At 39.8% G+C, this 12,311-nt stretch overlaps 3 protein-coding genes across 5 annotated transcripts; 2 read left to right on the forward strand and 1 right to left on the reverse strand.

Annotated features, from left to right (window-relative positions):
* The first annotated feature begins 604 nt into the window (after nt 1-604).
* LOC116210310 lies at nt 605-1,490 on the forward strand. Its single transcript, XM_031544170.1, has one exon. The coding sequence runs from the start codon at nt 720-722 to the stop codon at nt 1,236-1,238; it is 519 nt and encodes a 172-aa protein (XP_031400030.1). The 5' UTR covers nt 605-719; the 3' UTR covers nt 1,239-1,490.
* A 3,641-nt stretch (nt 1,491-5,131) lies between these two features.
* LOC116212208 lies at nt 5,132-5,608 on the forward strand. The gene has a single exon (XM_031546777.1). It carries the CDS (start codon nt 5,132-5,134, stop codon nt 5,606-5,608), a length of 477 nt encoding a protein of 158 aa, XP_031402637.1.
* Nucleotides 5,609-5,926: 318 nt separating this feature from the next.
* LOC116210040 (phosphoribosylformylglycinamidine cyclo-ligase, chloroplastic-like) lies at nt 5,927-9,678 on the reverse strand. 3 transcript variants are annotated; one of them, XM_031543834.1, is made up of 9 exons: nt 9,453-9,678; nt 8,934-9,280; nt 8,114-8,208; nt 7,941-8,042; nt 7,647-7,706; nt 7,211-7,383; nt 6,992-7,094; nt 6,737-6,895; nt 5,927-6,238 (listed from the first exon to the last, which is right to left on the reverse strand). In XM_031543834.1, the coding sequence occupies exons 2-9, from the start codon at nt 9,277-9,279 to the stop codon at nt 6,074-6,076; spliced, it is 1,203 nt and encodes a 400-aa protein (XP_031399694.1). In that variant the 5' UTR covers nt 9,280; nt 9,453-9,678; the 3' UTR covers nt 5,927-6,073. The 3 variants fall into 3 exon arrangements, with proteins under 3 accessions (XP_031399694.1, XP_031399692.1, XP_031399693.1); XM_031543832.1 differs by having other exon boundaries at nt 9,436-9,678; XM_031543833.1 differs by lacking the exon at nt 9,453-9,678 and having other exon boundaries at nt 8,934-9,352.
* Between the last annotated feature and the right edge of the window lie 2,633 nt (nt 9,679-12,311).

Here is a 12,311-nt window from a genome sequence, read left to right on the forward strand (position 1 = left end):
GGACAGCTTGACTTTGTGACTTGTGAGGCACTTTTAACAACCATAAAAGATCCCATGTAAAATAACTAAACAATATTTTCAAAAATATCCTAATATATTTCTCTAAAATATTTCATATTTTTTCGATAGTAAGAGAACAGGCCGATACAAAATAAAAATTAAGAAAGACAAGGATGGGGCACGAAAACCCCATTAATATTGCTAAATAATGACGCTCCTAGACTAGTCGACGGTTGATAAAAGAAGTGTGTATCCAAAAATATTTGCAAGGAATTCCATACCAATCAATGTGCACATGAATTTCCTTCTTCATATATATGAATCACTCAAATACTCCAGTCCTTTCTTATCAATATATGGGAAACAATATTTTGTCCACGGATACATAGACAAGTACAGTGATCGTTAATCATTTGGCCAGCCGCGTTGTTAAACCGTGTGTCCACCGAAACAGTGTAATAATTAATAGTCCGCCGCCCATTTTCCCAGTTTTCACACGCATCGCTTAACTGTCCTCTCTCTGTCCCTATTCCTTCCCTCGCGTCTCCCACAATCTTCCTTTTCACCCCATCACTCATATATATATAGACATCTCCTCCCTTCTCTTCTTCATATAAATCTTCCATTGCAGTTTATCCAATAAAAGAAAGACTTCCATTGCAAACAATTTTGCCGACAGCCTAGCTTCCTTCTCTACTCTACGCACTTGACTGACGACAATGCCGAGAAAGAGCTCGAATGCCGGACGGAAGGTGTGGAGCCTGCTGCGGGTCATACTGTTCTGGGCCCGGAAGGGCGGGGTCTTCAGGAGGCGGCTCATGGTGGAGCTCCAGCTCGTGCCTAAGTTCCTGAAGAACATCGGACACATCAACAGCCGTCGGAGGAATGACCAGATCGGTTACATAAGGGAGTATGAGCTCTCTTTTGATAAGACTCCCGTGGTCCACGTTCAGATGCACCGGCCCCACTCTATGCGGTTCCTCGTGCCCCGCATCCCCTGCATTAATCCTCAAATTGAATTCGATTATGATTTTGATGAAGAGGGCGGCGCTGATGTTGCTTATGGGTGTGAATCATGCGATAGTGTGAGGAAAAGCTTCATTGAAGATGGAGGGTTTGATTATGAGGAGAACGATGAAGGCGAAGATATTGACCTCAGAGCCGAGGAGTTCATTGCCAAGTTCTACGAGCAGATGAAGCTTCAAAGGCAGATCTCATACTTGCAATACAATCAATGAGAATTGTCACTGATCATCCAAATCCCGGAAAATGCATTGTGCTAGCTCATCATACGTACATTCATGTTCGGGTCCTGGCCTGTCGATACTTTTAACTCTTTCGGTGATATAGTTTTGTAGACATTGTTTCTTTGCGGTACTATATTGTATATACTGAGAATTCATCATATTGAGTTCAAAGTGTTCTTATATAATTTGACGATGATTTTGATATGGATGCAATTCAGTTATCACCTGCTCCTTAAGAAACTACATGAATCACGTTTATAGAGACATCTGTCTTTTATAAATAAAATTTTATCTCTATTTTTAAATAAAGACATAAATATCCGTCTAAAAAATTTGTCCCTCTATTTGAAATAGAGACGAGAAATATTTTTTTCTTTTTGGGTGAATAAAGACAGAAATACTTGATTGACAAGATCTACCAATTATGGAAAAACTTTTATACTCATGGGATCTTTTATATATTAGGCAGTAATATATATATATATATATATATATTATTTTTTTTCAGTTCCAATAGGGCACGTGGATCTAATTTAATAAAATAAAAATCTTAATAGTTAATAAACGGATACGGATAATCCCAATGAATACCAAATTTGAAACGTCTTAGTTACAAAGCGAAAGCGGACGTAACTGTACTACCAACTACAATTTCTTTTAATTAGTAATATATCTTTAAATTTGATATATCTTCATTTGCATGGTTTTAGGGTATTGCACACCGCCCCCTTGGCATATTCCTGGTACTTTAGTGTAATATTACAAGCTGACTCGAAATTAAGAAATTTCAATATAGATTTTCAGCAATAAAATTTTCACATCCTTTTATTTTACTTTTCTTACTCTTCTATCACCATTTAGGTCCCTTACAACTAAAGGTGTGCACGGATATCGGATGTACCCAGAACCGGTTCGAACCTACCCGTTATGACAGGGTCTGGATAGCTCGTATTGAAAATAGAGTAGGGTCCATGTATTAAAATTAGGAGCATGTTGCATATATGGTATCTAGAACTGGAACCAAAACCGGTACTCGAACTCGATAATAATTTCTCATAGTTATATTCTGATATATTTCTCCATTTTCCTTTACCCTCTTCCCCTCTGCGTCTCTCTCTCTCTCTCTCTCTCTCTCTCAGTGGAAGCTTCGCATTGCTTATCGTCGACAACTTTGATTTGACGATAATAGGTGCGTCCTCGGTGAGGCCCGATCATATTACGGATGTTTAGTTTTGTGGATGGATTGATAAGACATATTACTCTTTGTTGTAAATATATTGTTGATTAATTTAAATCTATGTGGACATTCTGTTTTACATAATTACTGATTATGGATGAGACATTTTTTGTTTTATTTAAAGAGATAAAAAAATTTACAGGTTCTAACAGGATATTCGAAACCTATGGTATAATACATGTTCCGGATAGATTCTTGTTCCAAGACTCAACATGGTAGGGTCTGGTTCCAAAATCTTTGAACATGTTTCTTACATGGTAGAGTTTGAGTATCGTAAAAAACATAGGATACCCGGACCCGAACACCCCTTCTTACAACCTAAGAAATGCAGTACGTAGCGGAACTTCTGAGTGGTATCCAAGTCATTTCATGCACATTATATTAAGGAGATGTTCTATGCTCTTTGCCCGCGCTGACCCTGAAGTAATTTCATATTCGACTCGACATATAATATTTTCATGTCAGAGACCTATCAAAATTCTGCTGAAGATACTCCGATTCCAACTCCTTAAAAATAAATTAAGAAATAATATAAATATAAGCCGCTGCCTATCAGTACACGGTTTATACGACAGTCTCCGTCAACTTATTAGATGTGATACTGATACATTTGCAGGTCCCTATCATGGAACTAACTACTACTGTCTATTTCTGTCTATCCCTCGATGAAAGATCGTCACCATTAATTAGGATATAGTATATTGTGCTTTCACATGAAAATTTTGGCCTGACATGCAGGCATTCATTGTTTTATTCCTTTATATATAATAATTTATATATGGATAAGTTCCTTCTTGTTACGTGCATAAATAATTCCAAAAAGGTAACCGGAACATCAGTTAGATATTCCATCTTCTTGGAAGTTAATGTGGACGTACTCTTGGTTTTGTTTGTGATAACTTGGATTAGGACCCAATTCATGAAAGCCATATATAGGAAATGTCAGCTTAATATTGATCCGGCTCCATGATTTTTTTTATGTGAAAGTCGTATCGTTTTGCTTTATGGGATTCGAAAGGTAATGACGTGAAGAAATTTTTATGCTTATAGAAGATTGCGTGAATTAAAATGCTGAAGAAATTCGTGTGCCGATAGCCGATAAGGTGCAAGGTGTGTGTACGAGGTGCAGCTTGATCAAGAACATTAACAACCAAAACGTACGGCGCAGGCGGGACGCATTATATATGGTTGTCATCCAATCAAGACATTGACGATTAGGACATTATTGTTAATTACTGATTGAACTCTTCTTCCAAATATTTTACCAATGAGACAAATATAGGATATTTCCGTCTGCCAGTAAATGAGAACCTTTTTGGTCATTCATAGTCATACGATGATCCGTACTTCTTCAATTATTAGTTTTTCAGCATTGTTTGATTTTAGAGTAATTTTTTTTACTCTACTCTACTTTAACTCCATTTATTTTTAATTCAACAACACAATTATTATTTTTTCACTTTTTTTTAATTTTTTTATCTTAATTATCATTCAATTCAATTTTGAATACTAAATTTTCTCAACTATTCATTATTTTTTCCACAATTCAATAGTACAATCATTACTTTCTCTCAACTATTTATTAATTTTTTTTCATTTTTTTATAATTCAATAACACAATCATTACTTTTTTTTATTTTCTCCATCCACCTTATTATTACAATCCAATTAAATATATATATATACATAGTTGGAATGGAGTTGAGTTTAACTCAACTCCATTTCCAAACAAAGCTAATTACCTTGTAAAGAATAAATATGAAAATATCTCGATAATATTTTTCATAAACTGATAAGTTTCGTTGATAGTATAAAATAAATATGTATCACCTCGTAATATGAATAATTTGAAAATTCTTACATTATGTTTATATTTTAATGTGAATTTAGGATCTAACGAACCAAATAAAGTGTATTAGTTGATCTCATGCTCATCTTCATTGAAGAGATATCTCTTAATCTCAATCCGCAGTACAAACCCACTGGAAATACCTAAGCATCCTAAAATCATAAATCCAAAACCATAAGAAGCCAAGGAGTGATGTAGAAGAGATATCTCTTAATCTCAATCCGCAGTACAAACCCACTGGAAATACCTAAGCATCCTAAAATCATAAATCCAAAACCATAAGAAGCCAAGGACTGATCTAGTGGAAGCCATTGCTTCCCACCAGATGAGCATGAGATCAACTAATACACTTTATTTGGTTCGTTAGATCCTAAATTCACATTAAAATATAAACATAATGTAAGAATTTTCAAATTATTCATATTACGAGGTGATACATATTTATTTTATACTATCAATGAAACTTATCAGTTTACGAAAAATATTATCGAGATATTTTCATATTTATTCTTTACGAGGTAACGTAAGCCGTGTGTGGTCCTCCCCCGCCCAATTTCTAATTCTTAAAACTTTCCCAACCAAAAAAAGAAAACAACAAAAAAACCTCAACTGCCTTCTCTGTCTTTTCCCCTTCCCTTCCCGCGTAGGCCTCGAAGCGCCTTCCACTTTCACTTCGCTTTGTGTATATATATATGTGAACTTCTTCACTCTTCTCTCTATCACTCACCCAACTCTCAAAAGCTTTCTAAGAGAAAACTACCTCTCCGGAACTTTTGTCTCCTCGCTTCCCGAGTCAGAATGCCGAAGAAGAGCTCGAACGTAAGTCGCAAAGCGTGGAGACTCCTGCAGCTCACGCTTCTGTGGGCCCGGAAGGGCGGCCTCTTCCGGAGGCGCCTCATGGTGGACCTCCAGGTCATGCATAAATTCCTCAAGAACATCGCATGCGTCAGTAATCCTAGGAAAGACCAGATCGGGTACGTGGGGGAGCTCGAGCTCTCGTTCGATAAGACCCCCGTGGTTTGTGTCAAGATGCACCGACCCGGCTCCATGCGGTTCCTCATGCCCTACATCCCCTGCATCAACCCTCAGATCGACTTCGATTATGATTTCGATGGAGATGGTGTCGATGGATCCTATGATAGCGAGAGGAAGAGCTTCATTGAAGATGGAAGGCTTGAGTATGAGCAGAGCAACGAGGCAGAGGAGGGAGAAGGGATCGACCTCAGAGCCGAGGAGTTTATTGCCAAGTTCTATGAGCAGTTGAAGCTTCAGTGACAAATCTCGTACTCACAGTACAACCAATGACATCGTGACCGGCCATCCAAAAACCCAGTTAAAGACATCCAAGTTGTCTCATAGAAATCGATCCCTGCCCAATCGATCCTTTTTGCCCTTCTCGCTGTACCATTTTGTAGACATTGAGCCTCTGCGGTACTCGTGTAAATACCGGAGAGTTCATATTGAAAAGAGTGTTTACAGATGATATGTTTTGTGGTGAAGGCGTATGATGTGATGGACAATTCTTATCATTTTGGAAGAAAGAAATTGCATAAACCAGGTTTGGTTAAAAACCATCATGTTCAAGACCACGTATAATGTTCATCTCACCTTTCTAGGAGAAACAAAATCGATCCGAAGTCGTGTGTACGAATACAAGGAGCCACGGATGGTTCATCTTCATCTCATTACCGAAAAACAGAAATATTGGATTCAGAAAATTAATAAACTTGTTCCTTCCTACTAACAATAGCTTACTCCTTCCCCACTCACAACCTCTCCGATCCGATAAGCTATCGTTCCCTCATCACCGAGTGTCCGATGGGCTGCCTCGGGGCTAACTACCAGGACCATCCCGATGCCCATGTTGAATGTCCACCTCATCTCTGAATCTTCAATATTTCCCTCCTGAAAGGAAAACAAACTTCGAAATCATTGTGCAAAAAGATGAAAATGTAGTTCCTTCATCTAAATTTAGATCAAGTTTTTTGCTTATTATAATTGGACTGGATTGGCGAAACAGAGTGTCAATGATCAGCAGGGTAAAGTTGGAAGTCTTTATGCTGTTCTTGGCAACCGAAGAAAATAGATATGAACCTGTTTACATGTAAGAACTGACCAGTTTAACAGATAACAAGCCTGACCCAGCCAGTTCACTGTGCACAGGAAAATATCAGTATATTTTAATTTCGATATAGTTCTTGTATTTTCCTCAAGATAACGTGATTATGAGCTGAACCCTCGTTTGGCAGTAACATTGTGTTAGGCCAGGTTTTGAGTCTATTCCCCAAGTTCCCATTCACTCAATTTCCTCACCACGAATTCTCATTAATGAATATCGTTTTCGTCTACATCACACAACTGTAATGTCTAAGATGACTAAGAAGTGAGTTGGCTTCCTCTTACCTCTTGGATCCATTTGAACAGACTAGGAACTGGCCAAGAATCCGTATGAATAACAGCGCCAAGACCATCAGGGAACACCCGAGGTATATTATCAGTAAAACCAGCACCCGTGATGTGGGCAATTCCTTTCACCCCTCCCTTGCTGATAAGGTCAAGAACCTAATTTTATGTGAAACAACAATAAGATTTATCCATATAACGATGCTGTGAACTCTGCCATGAGGAAATTGAAAAGAGACAGAGGAAAGGGAGAACCTGCTTAACATATATAACAGTTGGCACCATGAGAGCCTCGCCTACTGTAACATCCTCACCTGGAAGCGGATCCCTCAATGAAAGATCGCTTTGAGCAATTACTCTGTAAAAATTCAAAATAAATAAATAAATAAATAAATTTTATTTAAAAAAGAGAAGGGAAAAAAAAAATGGTTATGTTGACAGGGCCTTGTTTGGAGGGATTAGAGCGTCATATACCTTCTTATGAGTGAGAAGCCATTCGAATGAACTCCGCTTGATGGCAAGCCAATAAGAATATCACCAGCTACAATGCTTTTTCCATCTATGACTGAACCTTTCTCCACACTGCCCACTGCAAATCCACTCAGATCATATTCGCCCTCTTTGTAGAAGTCGGGCATTTCTGCGGTCTAGAAGAAGAGTTGATTAAACACTCTCATGTGACTGAGAACCAAAAAAATCCAGTTAAAGCTCCTTCCTACCCTTAGGCTTTTTGCAATATTGAAATTGGTCTCTTTAATTTAGACTCAACCCCCGTCGCACGAAAAATGTCCACTGTTCCACAGTAGGCATGACAGTAAATTGTACTCGATTGTGTAGCGAATTACACTGGTCTGCTGGACATATATTGGCGAACTTACTAAGTAGGTGACAAACAGAAGTTTGAAGATACCTCTCCTCCTAATAGGACACAGTCCGATCGTTGACACCCATCTGCTATGCCTTTTATTACCTGCGTAAACACAAAGATGGAGAAACTACCCTGAGAAAAAGCGCTCTGCATTACCTAGTATAAGATAGTACAAGATTGCCTTTTCTACTTTCTTGAGAAACATGTTACATAGAGCCAGAATGTGCTTGCTAGCACCTTTCTATTGATTTTGAGGTCTTCAAGAAAAGTACGAGAAGTTGTTCTCCCATCCTCAAAAACTAAAAGCACTAAAATTACTGTTGATATGACTCATACCTTTTCAGCAAGGTCAACATCAAGACGGCTCATTGCAAAGTAATCGAGGAAAAACAACGGTTTCGCTCCAGAAGTGACAATATCATTCACACTCATAGCAACCTAGAACAAAAAGGAGAATTACAAGTTAATAAGTTGAATAAGAGGGAAAGTAGAAGGCGTCAGGTATTTACCAGATCAATTCCAATAGTTTCGTGGATTCCCATCTCAAAAGCGAGTTTCAGTTTAGTCCCCACCCCATCTGTTCCGGCAACAAGGCAAGAATCCCCTGTCCATGAAAGACTTCGTGAGCAAATCGAAAGCTCAAATCACAAAATAAAGGTACTCTTTGGTCATGCTGCTACAAAGAATGGAACCAAGTCACCACACATGAAAGAGAAAAATTCCAATTCTTTTATGTTGATCCCATTCAGCCTCATCGCCAATCTTCTGTTTCAAACACAATTTTACATTCTTATAGAACAAGAATGTGAGCCAAGCAATAACAAAATCTCACTTAGAAAGACAGCGTTACAGACAAAAAAAACAAATTGATTAAACAGATAATATACATTTACGAAGAATCTAAAAAATATATATTCTTCAATGCCCCAGGCTCCACACAGGTTTCAAGAAAACAACGGTTTTGAGACACACCGCGTCACAAGCATGAACAATTAATGGAGGCATCTCAGGACAGAACTTCCATAAAACAAAGACTCTTTCATGGGGTAATTCCATTTGGTAAAACTTCAATGCTTGCATACCGAGCCTGGGTTCATTCAGCAAAAGGATAGTTCATTCTGCCAGTAATTAGGACCTAGATCCCTTAATGCATTTCAACTTGAAACCTAATGGATTTCATTTGACAAAAGAATATCATATTCAAGCTGTAGATTCAACTAATAAGAATGCAAAAACAAAAGGCAGCACAATCTATATCCTCATTCCGACAATCTTTGAATGATTCATGATAAAAACATAATGGATAACCAGATCATGGTAAAACCATACCAAAAGGAAAGAGTCCTCCAAAGCCTCCGATACCGGGAGCCATCTTATCAATCCTCTTGACAAGCTCGGATCCAGTATCAATATCGACCCCGGATTTCTTATAGCTAAGACTCTCACAGTCTATCTCAGCTCTTACAACACCCAAATCATTAGAGAAACTCCTCGTCCACGCTTTAGATTTTTTTCGGCGAGAATTTACGGATAGAAGCTGGAACTTCCTTTTATCGGATCTAAATGATGCTCCACAGGGACAGAGCAGGCAGAGCCAAGGTTTTTGAGGAGATGACTTGATTGAAACCGATAGACCTGTCGCTAACTCCGAATTTGTTCCGAAACTTGTAGTCATTCTACAATACAACCCAATACACAAAGAATGCTAAGAACTCAGACCATAGAAATCCGCTTTGAGGGAGAATATGCACTGTCACTGACAATGATAAATAACTACAAAAGTTCACCGTCAGAAATTCTCACAGTTCTATCAGAAAGCTAAAAGATTTACCCATTTCTTGCTTTTACCAAGGAAAAGCAGAACCACGAAGCACAAGCTCATAACAAAAGATACAGACTTCAGCAACAGCTTTAGCACCAGTTGAACCTCAAAATCGATTATTTAGTCAATAAGAGGAGACTCTGCAGCATCGTTTCAACCTTTTATGGGGTCCATTTTTGAAACGAAAGCACACAGTCCGATGTTTCTTGATCAAGGTTTACCATTTTCAGGCAGCCCAAGATGCTAGATAGTGGGACCTCGAGAGCAGAAAATTACAGGCAAACAGAGAACCTGTAAAGAAGATAGGAATTGGGCTGAAAAGCTTGCAATTGTCATTCAATTGATCGGTATGTATACAACTCAGACTTAATCAATAAAAGGAAAATAAGAACTATGACTAAAATAGGCTATGCTAAATATGTACAGAAATTTATAGGAAAAACTTTCCATAATACTCCATAGAATGAGGATTCGAATTCCCAACTTGCTGAGGAGAAAATGGAATTGATCACGCCCAAGTGCCTTAGTAAAAATGTCCGCTAATTGGAAGCGCGTGGACACATGGGATGGTGCGACAGCTCCAAAGTGTAGATGTTGCCTGACGAAATGGCAATCTATTTCAATGTGTTTAGTGCGCTCATGGAAAACTGGATTTGAGCCAATGTGGAGAGCCGCTTGATTATCACAGAACAAGCGCATGGGACCAACATGGGAAACGCCAAGGGATTGGAGAAGAGAACGGAGCCATAAAAGTTCACTGATAGTTGCGGCCATGGCTCTATATTTGGCTTCGGCTGAGGATTTGGAGACCGTCATCTGCTTCTTAATCTTCCAGGAGATGGGACTGCTGCCTAAGGTAATGAAATATCCAGTTAAAGATCGCCTAGTCATGGGACAACTAGCCCAATTTGCGTCACAATAAGCCGTCAAGGACAGAGATGTGGGTCGAAGAAATTTCCCTTGTCCTAGAGATTGCTTAAGATAGCGAAGTACTCGCATAGCAGCGTGCCAGTGATCTTGACGAGGATCTTGTAGAAATTGGGATAAAATGTGAACGGGATAAGCGAGTTCAAGCCTGGTTATTGTGAGATACAGTAGACGACCGATAAGACGACGATACAGTCCTGGATCGGGAATGGGGTCGCCACTGTCCTGAGATAACCGATGTTGTTGTTCCATAGGGTAGTAAGCAGGCCGAGAACCTAGCATACCGGCTTCAGTAAGAATATCTAGAGTATCCTTCCGTTGATTAAGAAAGAGGCCGGAATTGCTGCGACTAATTTCTATCCCAAGAAAATATGATAATGGACCAAGATCCTTAATACGGAAGTATCAGTGAAGATAATCCTTAAATTGAGCATAGGAAGGAGAATCATTAGTTACGAGGATCATGTCATCGACATATACGAGGGCAGCAAGAAATACACCGTCTTGAGAGAAGGTGAATAGAGAGTGGTCTGCCTCTGACTGCCGAAAATCGTAGTGGATGAGGGTCGTGGGAAATTTAGAGTACCAATTGCGGGAGGCTTGACGAAGGCCATATAAAGATTTCCTCAACCGGCAAACTGAGTCAGCAGTGTTTGAACGAAAACCGGGAGGAAGGGACATGTAAACTTCTTCACCTAAGTCCCCGTGGAGAAAAGCATTGTTGACATCAAGTTGATGCATTTCCCATCCCTTAGCAACAGCAATGGTCAGCAAACGGTCCGTTACTAGTTTGGCCACTGGAGCAAAAGTCTCATGGAAATCAATCCCTTCAATCTAGGTGAATCCTTTCGCCACGAGTCAAGCTTTATAACGCTCTATAGTACTATCCGCTAGTCTTTTAATTTTGAAAATCCATTTACAACCGATAGGTTTCTTACCAGGTGGAAATGATTGTATGGCCCAAGTGCCGTTATCCTTAAGAGCACGAATTTCTTCCGCCATAGCAAGATGTCATCGTGGATCTTTAGCGGTTGCGGAGTAAGTCTTTGGCTCTGTGTCGGAATCAATGGCGGCAAGAAACGACAATTGTATCGCATCGATATCCGAATAAGTAAGATAGTGTTCAAGAGGATGAGATGTACCTGAAGAGTGTAATGGAGTGGATAATTTGGTGAGGGAGGGAGAGTCAGAACAACGAGCAGTATGAGAGACAAAATCATTGAGCCAAGCCGGTGTCCGAATAGTTCGTGGAGCCTTAGAACGAGCAATGCTCTGTGCTGGAAGCTCAGAAGAATTAGTCGGGGCAAAAATAGTTGTTGGGCTGGGCAGAAAAATAGCCGGATCGGAAGGAGGCGGGACGGGCTCATCAGAAGAAGAAGCAGACTGGGCCGGCACAGGCCCAGGTGAGGCCGGGTTGGACGACGCAACAGAGGAATCGGGCGGAGCGGATGGACTGAGCGGACTGGGCGCAGTTAAAGGGAATTGGGCCGAACGGGGCCCTATTTCGGTCTGGACTGGAAGTGTGACCGGACTGGATTCCAAACGAGGCCCAGTTTCGAACTGGGCTGGTAGTGTAGCCGGACCTGATTCCATGATTTGGGCCGGAATTGAGCCGAACGGGCTGAATTGCTCCCCCTGAGCTGCTAGGCTCGAAGTATCCAGGAAAAGAAAACCAGTATTATTTGAGTCGTGGGCTTGTCCTCACTGAACGGAAATTCAGTCTCATAGAAGCGCACATCCCTTGAGACAAAACCTTCACGATTCTCCAAATCATAAACGCACCAGCCTTTCTTCCCAAAAGGATATCCAATAAAGACACACTTTCTGGAACGTGGTCCAAATTTATCCTTGAAACGAGGACTATAACGTGCATAACAAAGACAAACAAGAATGCGAATGTGCTGATAATCCGGTTTCTTATGAAAGAGTAGCTCAAATGGTGTCTTGCCTGATAAAAT

Source organism: Punica granatum, chromosome 6, assembly GCF_007655135.1.
Source record: "Punica granatum isolate Tunisia-2019 chromosome 6, ASM765513v2, whole genome shotgun sequence".
NCBI classification, from domain to species: Eukaryota; Viridiplantae; Streptophyta; class Magnoliopsida; order Myrtales; family Lythraceae; genus Punica; species Punica granatum.

What these genes read in the sequence shown, in the direction of transcription:
- LOC116210310 (XM_031544170.1), top strand. Translation starts at nt 720, where the DNA reads ATGCCGAGAAAGAGCTCGAATGCCGGACGGAAGGTGTGGAGCCTGCTG.
- LOC116212208 (XM_031546777.1), top strand. Translation starts at nt 5,132, where the DNA reads ATGCCGAAGAAGAGCTCGAACGTAAGTCGCAAAGCGTGGAGACTCCTG.
- LOC116210040 (XM_031543834.1), bottom strand. Translation starts at nt 9,279, where the DNA reads ATGACTACAAGTTTCGGAACAAATTCGGAGTTAGCGACAGGTCTATCG. An exon ending in ATGTTGACCTTGCTGAAAAG is followed by an intron (nt 7,707 to 7,940) that starts GTATGAGTCATA and finishes GTGTTTACGCAG; the next exon opens with GTAATAAAAGGCATAGCAGA. An exon ending in GGCTTCTCACTCATAAGAAG is followed by an intron (nt 7,095 to 7,210) that starts GTATATGACGCT and finishes GAATTTTTACAG; the next exon opens with AGTAATTGCTCAAAGCGATC.